At 36.3% G+C, this 15311-nt stretch overlaps 1 protein-coding gene across 5 annotated transcripts in view; it reads left to right on the forward strand.

Moving 5' to 3' along the window:
- Positions 1 to 15311, forward strand: part of ADAM22 (ADAM metallopeptidase domain 22) — a 228855-nt gene that overhangs the window by 101453 nt on the left and 112091 nt on the right. For all 5 annotated transcript variants that reach the window (XM_023736074.1, XM_023736073.1, XM_023736069.1 and 2 more), the window contains exon 4: positions 5520 to 5586. In XM_023736074.1, the coding sequence (XP_023591842.1) occupies positions 5520 to 5586 (67 nt within the window). The remainder of the gene's footprint in view (positions 1 to 5519; positions 5587 to 15311) is intronic.

The following is a 15311-nucleotide window of genomic DNA, read 5'->3' on the forward strand; positions in this document are numbered from 1 at the left end:
TTGTTTAGTTTCTAATTGTGTATTTATTTTGTCATTTTGTTCTTGCATTGTTTTCCTGAATTCTTCTAGGTTTTTTTCTGTGTTTTCCTTGATCCCTTTGAGGATCCTATACATGAACTTTTTGAATTCCTTATCAGGTAGTTCTCTTACCATTTGTTCCTTAGGAAGGTTTTCTGCCCTTTTATTTTGCTCACTTGTTTGAGCCACCTTATCCTGTTTATTCATACAATTTACTATTGTTTGCTGTCTCCGAGGGATTAAGTTGTTAATTCTTTATTAATTGTATGTATATTTGTTTTGTGCTGTTTTTTTTTAATTTGTTTTGATGTAACCCAAGCTTTGTTTCTTCTCTTCCTCTTAGAATATCTTTTTTCTTTTGTAGTATTTTAACTGTTTTTGTTTTGTGGTTCTGGTCTCTGTGTGACTTTAGTTGTACCCGTTGGCTACACATGATTTCCTCTCACTGGTGGGTCACCGTGTGCACGTTCTCTGTGGTTTGGCTAGTACATCCTCCTTTAATGAATTGGGTGGAGGTAGGAAAGCAGGTTCTTTCCCTGGTATTGGGTGACTCGTGTTGGATGGTCAAGGTCTGTCAACAGCCCTTGTGGGACCATGGGGTCCTTCCCAGTTAGTGCTAGCAGTTAGTGCATTCTCTGGAGGTTAGGGAAGGAGGTTTCTCTGTCCACTGTGAGGAAGTGCTGCACAAATAGACAGGGTTGGCCCACTGTGCATGCATAAATTGTCATCTCAGTAGGTGGTAGGTTATCAAAGGGTTTCAGTGCAAATGCAGACAGTCTGCTTTAGACATGTCGAGTTTGACATCTTCTCGTAGAGACTGGTTGAGAAACAGGGTGTTGGTACACTTTGGAGATCTAAGAGAGGAGAAGTTTGAAAGAATCTGCTCAAAGTAAATTGACTGGAAAAATCTAGTAGGATTTCTGGGTAGTGTTGTGCTGAGGGACCACTTGCTGGTCATGATCATGTATTCAAAGCATGAACATTTAGGATATTCTTCATCTTGGAGTCAGACTTTGATTAGTAGAAAAGTTAAGTTGTTTTTTTTTTAACCACAGTTGACATTTTTCCAGGTGAGTTCAAGTGGAGGTAGAAAGGAGTAAGAAAGTTTAGAGTATGTTCAAGAAGTGAATTATCATGATGGATCGTGGAATAGAATCTGGATTAGGTGGACACAATGGAGGTGAAAGACAGTGAAAACAGAGTAAGGTCAATGTCTTAAAAGTCCCAAAACAGTTAAAGTGAGAGTTCCAGAGAAAGATGAATAGATAGGAGACAGTGACTAGGGGGTGGGATGATTGAAATCAGGATTTGGGAGACATTTCATGTATGTTCTTGTTTAATCCCATACCAACTTTATGAGGTAGTTTTTATTATCTGTGTTTTAGACATGAACACATTAGGTTTGTAAAGATTAAGTAACTGGACCAAGGTCACACAGCAAGTAAATGACAGCAGAGATGGAAAATAAAGTTTTCGTTTTTAGATTTTAAACTCTAAAATGTTTGTACTCTATCAGTTGCCCAATTCATGACAGTCGCCCACTAGACAAAGGATAATCATTTTTATGATGGGAAATGTTTACCTTGTATTTGTTCTACTTATTCCAGGCTTTTTCTGCCATGCACATAAAAAAATAAGAAGTCCTCAGAATACATTTCTAATTTTAAAACCATCTAGTGCCCTCTAGAATTGATTGATAACCATTTGTACTTTTTTCTTTCAAAATTCATGAAGAAACATTCAGGCATCACTATTAAGTAGACTGTCAACATGGAGTAAATTCTTCCTGATCCATTTAGTGCAAAATAAACATTCCTGTATGTTAAGGAGATCCTCCATTTTTTCTACATTAAAATGATTTAAGTAGAGCCCTCCTTGATGATAAAAAAGGATGATCTAAGGAAAAGAATTTAGGGTAATTTTGATTATCCCTACGTTCTAAGGTTGGTGGTAGTAAGGATTTTATGGTTCAGTAGAGAGAAAAATGACATTTTAAATAGCAAATTTTTCAGCCTAATAATTAAAGTAATAATACATAGCAGGCTTCCACAATACTGCAGACAAACAAAACCAGATTGCACGGGCTGTTCTTGGTTTAAAATGCGTGGAGTACTTTCCAGCAACACTTGCAGATATAGAGGCCTGACTGAAATAGCTGTAGAATTTCTAAGCAGAGGGTTTTTTTTCTTTTGTTTCGCTTTTTGCTGTAGTTACCTTTGTGCAGTGAGTCGTACTCTCTTAAGCCCTAAATTTTATTATTCAAAGGAATGTTCTTTTGAAATTTGAAAACCTGGGAGACTCAAAAGTTTTTTTTTTTTTTTAAATATTATTATTATTAATACTGCTCTGAGGAGTATTTTATTTAGGTATCTTTGATTTCAGTTGAGGAGCCCCAGTGTCACAGTGATCACAGCACTCAGCCACTATCCAAAAGGTCAGAGGTTTGAACCTGCTATTTGGAGAGAGAGATGGCAATCTGCTTCCTTAAAGATTTACAGCCTTGGAAACCCTGTGGGGCAGTTCTACTCTGTCCTGTAGGGTCACTATGAGTTGGAATCGACTCAATGGCAGTAGGTTTGGTTAGGTTTTGGTTTTGATTTCATTCATCCTACCTTCGATAATGGGGGTTTACTTTATGTTTCCATGTGGCCGTGACGGAGAAAGGGTCCCATAGATATCCAGCATAAGGGACGGGCAGCTCTGGATCCAGACTTAAGCACTGTAGATGTGGGGCTTTCATGCTGGTATTCACCATCGGTATGACTCAGTTTCTCTCAGGGTACTTACTTGTAACTTTCTGCTTCTCTTTCCTTGATCAGCTGGATGATTCTTTCTGAATTTACTAGTTCAGCTTCCCAAGAAAAGGAATCTGGCTGACTCTGCTAAATAACATTGCCTCTGTGTGGTAAATTTTCTTTCTCACTTCCCAGGAAGTTGTTTCAGATAGGTAGCAAGGCTGAGGGAAAGTCCTTTGCACACATCTGGCTGGTGCCTCTCCTGTTTTTGGTATGGTCTTAAATAACAGGTTGGGATGTTGCCAGTTCTGCTTGAGTCAGGTCTTTACCATGCAGCTTCACTGTTTTGTTAGAAACACTTGGAAGTTTGTGAAATATTTGACATATCCATGATAAAGGAAACGGTTGGTCAGCTATATGACAGTTATTCTCTCTGCCATCCTCCTTTTGTTAAACTCTCTCTGAGTAGCCATGATGTCCAGGCAGGCCCCTGGAGGTGAATCTTGATTGTTCAAAGACAATCATGGTTGTCCAAATGCCTTTCTCAAAGGACTGATTTAGGTGTAGCCATATAATGTAATTCTGGCAGAAGACTCTTGAGAAGATGAATATTGGGGGCATTTTTTGTGAAGGATTTGCTCACTTTGTTAAGGAGATGCAAGGCTTTTTTACCTTGTGATTTTTTTTTTGTCTGCATGTGGTGCTTAGACTTGCAGCAGCCTTGTTAGGTCCTGGGAGGAGCCAGTTAAGAGAACAGGCCAGCACCGTGCTCATGACAGAACAGAAAGGCAAACATACCCCGAGTTTCATTGATGGTGCTGAATCATCACATTAACTCTGGAATGCCCTGCTGTCAGGTGGGAAATTACTTTGATGCAGTGGTAGCCTCCAAGTACACAGCCACACAAGCTATGCCAGAGGTAATGGAACAGAAATGCTCCACAGACCAATTAAGATGCTTGAATCACACTGTTAAGTAAATCACTTTGAAACAATTTTGTCTTCCAGCCTTTTCTGTCTCTTTGAACACATACATGATCTTCTTACTACTTACACTGTCCATCCAAAAAACCAAACCTGTTGCTGCTAAGTTGATTCCAACTCCTAGCAACCCTATAGGACAGAGTAGAACTGCCCCATAGGGTTTCCAAGGAGTGGCAGGTGGATTTGAACCGCTGATGTTTTGGTTAGCAGCTGAGCTCTCTTAACCATTTCGCCACCAGGGCTCCACTTATACTGTCCACATCCTATGAATTCTGCCCATGATCTAAGAAATATTTTGCTTAGTGGCCATTATCTGTACTTAACACATCTTAAGAGGTTTTGCCTATATCTTATAAACCTAAAATCTGTTCATCTAACAGAGTTGAATATGGTCAAAAGCAAATTCACATTACACTTGCCTTGGAATTTCTAACCGGAAATAAGATGATAAATATCCTGATTTTTTAAGACATTTTTAGTTTTCTGCTACTTGAACTGAGAGCATTCTAGCTGGTTCGCCCATACAGTCATTAGAATGTATTCTAAGGCCAAATGAAACACGGAGTAAGATTATAATTATAGATGTCTTAAATGGTAGTGGAGGCATCAGATACTGCAGGAAACTAATTATGGTGTCTACATTAATATAATGCTTGTTTGATCATTCTGTTTACATTTTGAGCAGTTGTAGGCATAGTGCTTATCATAATGGGCCCATATGCTCAGAAATTCCCATTATTTATATGGCTGGCACAGTTTTGGCTTGGTGACATTGAGAGCACTGTGAAAAAGAACTTTTAGTTTTAGTTCAATGTTTACTAATAGAGCTGCAGTAGAAACTTATAATTTGGTATATTATTTTTATTTACTAATGTTATTTATAAAGAGCCCTGGTGGTGCAGTGGTTAAGTGCTAGGCTACTACCGAAAGGTTGACAGTTTGAACCCACCCAGTGGCTCTGTGGGAGAAAGGCCTGGTGATCTGCTTCTGTAAAGATTACAGCCAAGGAAACCCTATGGCGCAGTACTACTCTGTCACATGGGGTTGCTATGAGTCAGAATTGATTTGGTGGCACCCAACAACAGTGCTATTTATATCATAGTGCTTTAAATTTAAAGACTTTAAGAATTTTTATGGAAGCCATGTCTTGAGACAGCTGCATTAAAGGGGAACATTTTTTTTCACATACATAGACTATAAAGTGAAGTATATTTAACATTATATAAAAATTTTAAAAGTATACAAGAAGATTGTTTAGAAGAAAGAGATTTCAAAAGAGTATTATTTAAAATGCTGATGGTACATTCCTTTTCATTTTCTTGAACTTTCTTTGCCCTTTTTTAATTTTTTAATGGAAACTAATATTTAACAAATAAAAGACAAATGATGCATAAAAAATGGTATGGTAGTCAGTTAAAACTATTTGATAAGAAGCTAAAGTCAAATAAAAAAGAATAAGATGTCTTTAAAATAATGGTTGTGCTTACAGTGGTAGTTTTCTGGAACTGCTGACTTGATCAGTGGGATCAGCTCTCCTCAACAGCGGAGTGACAGGTGTAGTCAGTTTGACCTCGTATCCTTTAGAAGTAGTGGGCTGTGTGTGTGTGTAAGAGAGAGAAGGACTCGGGAGCAGAAATGTTGGTTATGTTTGTTTGTTTGTTTGTTTTTTAAATCAGGGTTTAAGAATTATTGAAGCTGGTATGTGTAAACTTGATCCAGATTCTCAAATATTTTACATTTCCACGATGCTCTTAAATCATCACTTCTTTTCTGTTGTTGCAGTGATTTGCTGTCCTCTGACTATACAGAGAGACACATTGAACATGGAGGCAAGACTGTGGAAGTTAAAGTAAGTAAAATTTTCCTCCCTTTGGCGAAATTTTTTTGAGGCCATTTAAACACTACTGATTATAATTCCAATGTTCAGTGATAATTCTGGTATTCAGTTTTGAGGTTTTTTTATTTTTCATAATTTATCAAGAACGTTTATCACCTACTTATGAAAGAAAACTTCATTTGTTAGCTATCAGAAAAAGAATTCTTAGTGTACTGTAGGAATTGTTGAAGTTATATTTTGTAGATTTAACATAGCTACATGTAGTTCTTTTGTAGATTATGCCACAGAAAGTAGTTTCTGAAATTTACCTTTAAGGTTAACATTGAGAACCAAGAGGTGAAATGTTGGGAGTAGATGTGTTGCTCTCTGTTCAAATGAGAAAGACTCTCCCCTGGTAAAATAGTAAAATTATTAGGTCTACAGGGAAATCTCAGGGAGTTTAAAATACTAGAGACAGAAATCCAAGGATACTGGTTCTTGTCAGGTGAGCTCTGAAAAGATTATACACAAATAAAAACCTCCTGAGCATAGGCACCAGAGCACTGGAATATGTGTGTGTGTATATGTGTGTTTATATTTTCCCAATCCACTGATGATATAATATGAGGGTATATGAGACCAAAAGCTGCCCAAGTTTAGGACTGCTTTCTGCCCTGTGTTTAGTATAGTGAGTTTTGGCCAAATGTTTATTTTCTTCCAAACAGTGTACAGACTATCTGTTGTGTTTAATTAGAATTATGATGCTATTTATGTACATTGATTTTCTTTTTCTGATTACAAATTTGATATATGCTCATTGTAGAAAGCTTGTAAAGTATAGAAAAGTATAACAAAAAAGAAAAATCATCCTTATACTCGTCACTGATTAATAAACTTTAAATTTTGCTGCATTTTCTTTTAGTGATTTTTTGTCCTATGCACATATTTATATATATTTTTACATAGCTGGGTTCATACATATCTACAATACTGTATCTTGCTTTTTTACTAAACATTGTATTGTAAACATTATTCCCAAGTTATTTTCACATAAAGCCTATATTCATTCACTGTTTTTCAGTGTAAGTATATTACTGCAATAAAGCTGTTTATTCAAATTAAACCCTGTAATCAATGACCAAAATAAATTACACTGTCTTATTCAAATGACAACCTGAAGAGAATTGGGTTTTTCAATTTTATACTAACTAAAAAGAGAAAAGCTTTTATTATAGAAGATCTCAGACATATACAGAAGTAGAAATAATACTGTAATTAACCCCTACATATCCATTATCCAGCTTTAACAATTACCTACCTTTTACCAATCTTGTTTTCTTTCTCCCTCACTTTTTTTTGTTTTTTTTTGCATCAGATATTTTAAGGTAGATTCTAGACATTAGGGCATTTTTCCAGTAAATACTTCATTTTACATCTCTAATTGATAAAGACTTAAAACCAAATCTGTTAATTTTTACAGTGATCTAAGCATTATAGTTATGCCACTTCCTCTAGAAAGTTATTACAACCTTGTTAAGACTGATTGAGTTAATGGTTGATTGATTTATATCACAGCATTACTGCAGAAAGAATATGAGCGTTCTTCTACGTATGACATAGGAAAATGGAACCCTTTTGCTTATAGTTGGAAAAAATTACCTAAGACCTAAGGTTTAGAATCTCCTGACTCATTTTATTCTCATCTATGTATATTTGGCTTTACTTCTCTGTTCTATATGATAATGTTTTTCTGAATGCAAAATAGTTCTTACTCCTTTGTTAAAGAGGAAATGAAGCAGGAGTTTTGCTGTCTGTTTCCACCTCCGTATGTCAGTGGAATGACGGAATACAAATATGAATGTGGAAGCTAGATCCAGCAAACTATCTGCTATCTCTACAGTAACATCCCTTTTCAGGAAACTTGTATTTAATCAACAAAGTGTACTTCACTCTGAGATTGTTAGGCTCCATGGATATATGGATAACACACGGAGCACTGACTTGTTAGAATCTTTGCTGGTTTTCTAGCCTGAGGATTGCATTTTCTTCCTTGATGGTTTTGCCAATCCTCAAAGCCTATCAAACTCAGGAAATGAGAGATCCAAACTCCCATCAAACTTCAGGATGAAACGACAGTGTTTCTCCCTCCAAAGAAACCACTTTGATCTTATACATCACCTCCATTTGTTTCCAGTCTGTTTTAGGAATCGAACTCAGCATTCTCCTGTGGGTTTCATCCAGGAACTACATTGATTCTGTTGAATCCTGCTCCACTAATCCCAAGTCAGTAGATAATCTTTTCCCTGCTGGTTCTCTCATATCTTGTCCCCTGTGCTTAGCTCCTTGTGATGTCTATTTTCACATGGAATCTGTTAAGAGTTCTTGCTTCTTTATCAATGACTCAGAATTTTCCGAGGCATTTTTCTCCACTATACATGAGGCAAATGAACTTGTAAAATTGTAGAATTTCGTATTTTTTCTTTTCCTTTTCATCATTACCTTTTTAAAAAGAGGGATTTAAACATTTTTACTTCTCTTTTACCTTCCCTATGATCCCTACAATTTTTTTTAAAATTTATTTTTATTATTTTTTTATTTTTTTAAGTTGGCTCTTCTCTTGGGACTGAGATAAATAAAAGAATATATGAAACCAAAGGTAAACTATGCCTCTGTATGAAGAACTGTTTTGTGTATGTTGGTTGGCACAAACATGTTTATGTTGAGGATACAACTTTAAAATCAAAATCATTATGTTAGACTTAAATCATGGCTAGAGGCAAGTCTATTAAATGGCTTTGCTCAGGTGTCATGGAACTTTCATTTGTGAAAATTCAGGTGCAATGCATTTGATTTAAGGGTGTGAGTGTGGATTTGGAAAAGAAATACAGTTATGTGAAAAAAAAATACAAGATCGCTGCTTTGGTGAATCTTTTATATTGTGATTTTATTTTAAAAATACACCTACTCCTCACGTATCAACTGTCTTATTATCCAACATCTCACATTTACAATAGTAGTAAAAAATCTACAATCTGACTTTTTTGTGCATTGATGATGTACATCTAACAGTAACGGAGACTGAGGTATGGGGCGAGAACACAGTGGCTCTGAGGTTAAGGTTATGTGTCAGCTTGGCTGGACCAGGATTCTCAGTGGATTGGCAGTTGTGTAATGATGTAATTTGGCAGTTATGTCATGATGTACTGTGTGTTTACGCAAATAACGTGCACCTTCTACGTTTGTTTGCCAATCGTGCCCTCCCCCCGTAAGGTATTTTTTAAGTGCGCTATGTGAATTTTTTTATAGCAACATAGCAGTGCTTATGAAAATACCTCGCTGGAGGAGGAGGAGGTTGGGAAATGAATGTAGGAGGCCTGTGTTATTTTCATAAAAATACGGTAGTCATCCTCCATTTTGTGATCTGATGTGGTCATCCTCCATTTTTGCATAACGCTTATTTTCACATAATGACTTGGTCTTTGGAACCTAACCATGTTGATAAGTGAGGAGTGAGTGTATTTTATTTTAATTGCAAAATATAACACTGACCAAAAATTCACATAAAACAATGTATAGCTTGATTAATTACTAAAAGATGAACACTTAACTACCATCCAGTACGAAGAATATAGTTTGACCGGCTCCTTTGAAAGTTTCCATGTGCCCTGTCCCAAACCAAGGCCCTCCTTCCTCCTCTTCTAAGATTTCTAAACACTTTCCTGACTTTTATGGTAATACCATCTTTTCTTTAAAGTTTTGTCACCGAAGTGTGCATCTTTAAACACTATAGTTTTGTCTTTTTAGTTTTTTCTTTAATATGTAAATTTTAAAGAGTGTCTCTTAATCTGTTGGTTTCCCCTTAATCTCTTTTTTCCCTCCTGCAGTTTATTTGTTAAGTAGACCAAATTATTTATTCTTTTAGAGTTTCCCACAGTATGGATTTTGCTGATGATTACGGTTTTGTATTTAGAGTAAAATGAAATACATTTTAGTGATTATTTCTTAAATAAGGATTTATATTATCTGCAAGGACATTATATGCGTCATGAAGGCAGTTTTATCTCATTTAGACACATCCTGAGTTTAAAGTTCTACTAAAACTTTTTTATTTAGTCTCACTTTTTTCAAAAGATAGTCTTTAAGCAGAAAGAGTGAAGTACTTTTTGTTCTTTTGATGCAACATATTACTTCCATCTTTCATTTACTTCCAGTTTATTTAAAAATTAAATTTTAAGTTTTCCCCTTAATTTTAGGAAGAGCTTTTATGTATTTAATATGGACTTTAAAACAATTCTTAAGGCAAAGCCTTAATTAATTAGAATACCTTGGGAATGGAATCTTTTAATTTTCTTTGTGGAGAACTATGGCTCTGGATTTTTAAGACAAAGGAGATTGGGATTAAGGTATAGCAACAAATGAGTCTAAACAATGCAGTTTGCTGTTTTACTGTTAGCAAACTTTTTGCCATCAAGCTGAAAACTACCAGTATTTGTTTAATTGAAGTTTCTAGTTATATTGGCTTTAGTTAATTAATACATATCATGATATTAATAACAGTAATACCTAACATTTATTGTTCATACTGTGATAAAAATAACAAAACAAAACAAAACCTGTTGGCGTCGAGTCGATTCTGACTCATAGTGACCCTATAGGACAGAGTAGAACTGCCCCGTAGAGTTTCCAAGGAGCGACTAGTGGATTTGAACTGCTTACCTTTTGATTAGCAGCCGTAGCACTTAACCACTGTGCACATGACTTTACATGTATTTAATCCTCACAACAACCTTGTAATCATAAATGTAACTGTTATCCCGCTTCACAGGAAATCGAGGTTTGGAGAGGTTTGTAACTTGCTAACGGTATACAATAAGGTGTGGTAGAGTTGCAGTTTGACCATCTGACTTCAGAGCCAATACTGTACTGTATTATCTGCCTTATAGTCTCTCATACCTATGAAAATTAAATGCATTTTACTTACAGTTATTGTATGCATTATTATTCTTTAAATAGTCTTAATATTTAATTCTTAATAATCTTAATTATTCCTTAATAGTCTTTATTTTTATTGTGCTTTAACTGCAAGTTTACAGTTCAAGTTAGTTTCTCATAGAAAACTTTATACACACACTGCTATGTCACCCTAGTTGCACTCTGCATACTGTGACAGCACACTCCTCCTTTCCAGCCCGGTTTTCCCGTGTCCATTCAACCAGCTCCTGTCCCTTTCTGCCTACTCATCTCACCTCCGGACAGGAGCTGCCCAATTCCTTAATAGTCTTTTATCTTTAAACTCAAAACAGTGGTCTGCTTTTAAAGATCTTTGGGGTGTTTCTCTCAAATTGGTTATACATTCGGGTAGTTTTTGTCTGACCTCTATTCTCTTGGCCAAAAGTGCTAAAGACACAGTCCAGTCCAGAGTCAGTTTTATTTATCTTTGAATGGAAATCTCAGGAAAACAGTCACAGCATCAGTTTCAGAACACTAGGAAAGGAATAGTAAACCCTTTCTACATGCCAAGAACATGTATAGATTGGGAGAGGGGGGAAATTTTCTTGGGGTCAAAAAGTGAAAATAGACATTTTGGAATGATTTATTATACTTATCACACATGAATGCTCATGACTAATCAGCAATATCATTAGTTTTGATAGTTTTTTTTTTTTGGTTGATTTGTTTGATCTCCTATGATAATCAAAAGTAGTATCTGATAAGTGTCTTTTTTTTATTAGCTTTAAGTTATTTCTAAACTACTATACATGAGTACCCTCAACTCATCCTTGAATGAGGATCCTAAACCCTAAGGACAGGTATGTACAGAGAAACCCAATACATAGTGTTGACTTGTGACTGGCAATTAGCTGACTACTAACCCATTATTGAATTGAGTTGAATTCACTCAGAAATCATTGTCTCAAAATCGTTATGTTCATAGTGCCAGTAAGAAGATGGATAAGAAAGCAAAGGTTAAAGTCAGAAATGGGCAAGCAAATTGTGTTGGGGAGCAGGTGTCAGAGTAGAAAGTGTCTGCTTAAGTGTGGGAGAGGTTATTGTGACTCTAGGGAATTTGTTACACGGATGGTGGTAGTATAATTGCCATTAAAAAAATTATTTTAACAGCTTAGGCAAACTGAAATGAAACTATCATTTCTGGAAGCTAAGGAAATCAAGGAAGCTGATTTAGAAGAAAGAAAAGCCTGGAGTCATTCTACAGAACAGCTTTTCTCCTGCAGCTCACATCTGTCTTGCCTCCCTGGGATTGGAGCTCCATGAAAGATTTCTAGCTTAGGATGGCACCATCTCCCAGCAGGAGCCTGTGCTACAAGCAGAGGCTCCAGATTTCTTTTGCACTCATTTTTCTAAGTCAGAGTTCCAGCTCATTTCATAAAAAACGGACACCTTTTTTCATCCTGCCTTAATTTTTTTGTTTTCCACAACGAATGCCTCACTAAATGGGAGAAATACAGCAGAGGAGAGATGTAACTAATGACTTAGAAAATTTTAACATGGTGACTGTTATGACAACAGATAGTTTTCTGGCACTTACTAACTTTTTGGTTCCTGTAAACCAGCACAGCCTCCATAGAAAATTGTTCGTTGAATTGTATTTAAGCTATTTCACGTCCCTTTTTAGATTTCTCCACAAAGCATAGTTTTCAACACTTGAATACTTCAGAAGGGGCACAAATGGTCAAAATAGTTTTCTATGCTTGAACGCTTGAAACATTGAAGAAATAATGTTTCTTAAGATATCCTTTAAGATGTGTTGTTTGTAAAAACTCTCAAGTAATTATGTGGTGCTATATAATATTGGTCGGAGCCCTGGTGGCACAGTGGTTAAGAGCTTGGCTGCTAACCAAAAGGTTGACAGTTCAAATCCACCAGCCACTCCTTAGAAACCCTTTGGGGCAGTTCTGCTCTGTCCTATAGGGTCACTATGAGTGGGAATCGACTCAACTGCAGTTGCTTTGGTTTTTGTTTGGGTTTATATAATATTGTGAACTTCTTCCTTAAGTATAGAATGTTTTCAGTTTGTCATTGGTGATAGAATTTATTGCTTATTTATAAAGTAGGTGTCTTAGTTACCTAGTTCTGCTGTAACAGAAATTTCACTTTAAAGACCAGAAATTTCTTTTCTCACGGTTCTGGAGGCTTAAAGTCCAAATCAAGGTCTCTGCTGTGTTGATTCCCACTGTGGGCGTCTCTCCTAGTAGCTGGTGACGGCTGGCAGCCCTCGTTGTTCCTTTGCTTGTAGATGATCCTCACATGGCATCTGTCTTCTCCCTTTGTGTGTCGCTTCTGCTGTTTTCATTAAATACCACTTAGAAACAGTTAAGCTTATGACTCACCCTACTGTGGCACATCCTCATTAATACGACAAAAGAAAGTCCCTGTTTCCAAACAGTCATATTCATAGGTACGGGATTAGGACTTCAACACATATTTTTGGGGGACACAACTTGACCCTTAACAGTAGGTTATAGTTTAGTGACTATATTCTTTTTAATGACAAGACCTTTACTTATATCCTTTTATGAATCATAGACTTGTCTCAGATTACACTGCATATAATTGAATAGTACAGAAATGCTTCAGCTGTTTCTTTTTTGGCCAGGGGGACACAAAAATAGCTATTAAACTGCCAGAGAGTCACAAATACATGCTTATTGCTGCAGAAAAGATGAACAAAGGGATTAATCTATTTTTTCCTACTCTGGATGTCATGTTTCCTATGATTTTCAAAACTGCACTACCATCTATGATCTTTGTTCTTTCTCTAGAAGCCAGAAGAGTAAGTGATTAAGAGGAAAAGAAAAATCATACCTTGGTGTGCAGTAAATTTTGCTGCATGCATTAATATAAAGCCATCCATACTGTTCCATCAATGATGAATCTTCTGAAGTAGAGGCTTATGTCTTTCAAGTAGCTTTTTAGTTTATATATAAATATACATATTTTGAGGCTGTTTTTGAGATGAAAAGCAAACAACAGTGACTGTTGCCAAGTAATCTACTTATTAAAGCTTTTTATCTAATTTCCTTTTGTTTTTATTTTTAACAGAACTCAGCAACAGTATTTCCCTTCCAAAACAGCTTTTCTTATTTATACCTTTCCCTTACAGTTGAGAAACATACTTTTTCTGTCTTTAATTCTCAGTATGGTAGTTTTTCTGGAGACAGTAAGGGTTTACTTAGTCACCTAGACAGTAATTGACTCATATTGTTTGGGAAGATGATTTTAGAAAGGATTTTTTGGAAGTGGATCTATTTCTAGAAGTTGTCTCTTGTTGTTGTTAGATGCTGATGAGTCAGTTCAGACTCATAGAGACCCCATGTACAACAGAATGAAACACTTCCTGGTCGTGAGCCCTCCTCACAATCGTTGCTGTGTTTGAGCCCATCATTCCAGCCAGGGTGTCAATCCATCTCACTGAAGATCTTCCTCCTTTTTGCTGACCCTCTACTTTACCAAGCATGATGTCCTTCACTGGGGACTGGTCCCTCCTGTTAACATGTCCAAAGTATGTGAGATGATGTCTCACCAATCTCGATTCTAAGGAGCATTCTGATTGTACTTCTTCCAAGACAGATTTGTTTGTTCTTCTGGAAAGCCATGGTATATTCACTATTTTTTTGCCAACGCCGTAATTCAAATGCATCAGTTCTTTGGTCTTCTTTATTCATTGTCCAGCTTTCGAATGTGTATGAGGTGATTGAAAATACAATGGCTTAGATCAGTCGCACTTTAGTCCTCAAAGTGACATCTTTGCTTTTTAACACTTTATAGAGGTCTTTTTTGGCAGATTTGCCCAATGCAATACGTCGTTTGATTTCTTGACTGTTGCTTCCATGGCCGTTGATTGTGAATCCGAGTAAATTGACATACTTGACAATTTGAATGTTTTCTCTGTTTGTTATGATGTTGCTTATTGGTCCAGTTGTGAGGTATTTTGTTTTCTTTATTTTGAGGTGTAATCCATACTGAAGGCTGTAGTCTTTGATCTTCAAGTTCTCTTCACTTTCAACAAGTAAGGCTGTGTCATCTGCATGTCACAGGTTGTTAATGAGTCTTTCTCCAATCCTGATGCCACATTTTTCTCAATGTATTCCACTTTCTTGGATTATTTGCTCAGCATGAAGATTGAATAAGTATGGTGAAAGGATACAATCTCGACGCGCAACTTCCCTGATTTTAAACCAGACAGTATCCCCTTGTTTTGTTCGAACAACTACATACAATTGGTCTACATACAATTTTCATATGAACACAATTAAGTGTTCTAGAATTCCTGTTCTTCACAATGTTATCCATAATTTGCTATGATCCGCACAGTCGAATGTTTTGTGTAGTCAGTAAAACACAGGAAACATCTTTCTGGTATTCTCTGCTTTCAGCCAGTATCCATCTGACATCAGCAGTGATATCCTTCGTTCCATGTCCTCTTCTAAATCCAGCTTGAATATCTCAGAGTTCTCTGTCAGTGTACTGCTGCAACCGGTTTTAATTATCTACAGCAAAATTTTACCTGCATGTGATATTAATGATATTGTTTGATAATTTCTGCATTCTATTGGATCACCTGTCTTTGGAATGGACACAGATATGGATCTCTTCCAGTCAGTTGGCCAGGTAACTATTTTCCAAATTTCTTAGCATAGACTGGTGAGTACTTACTAGCATTGCATCCAGTTGTTGAAACATCTCAGTTGGTATTCTGTCAATTCCTGGAGCCTTGTTTTTACCAATATCTTCAGTGC

The sequence above is a fragment of the Trichechus manatus genome, unplaced genomic scaffold (assembly GCF_000243295.1).
Source record: "Trichechus manatus latirostris isolate Lorelei unplaced genomic scaffold, TriManLat1.0 scaffold00085, whole genome shotgun sequence".
Classification (NCBI taxonomy): Eukaryota; Metazoa; Chordata; class Mammalia; order Sirenia; family Trichechidae; genus Trichechus; species Trichechus manatus.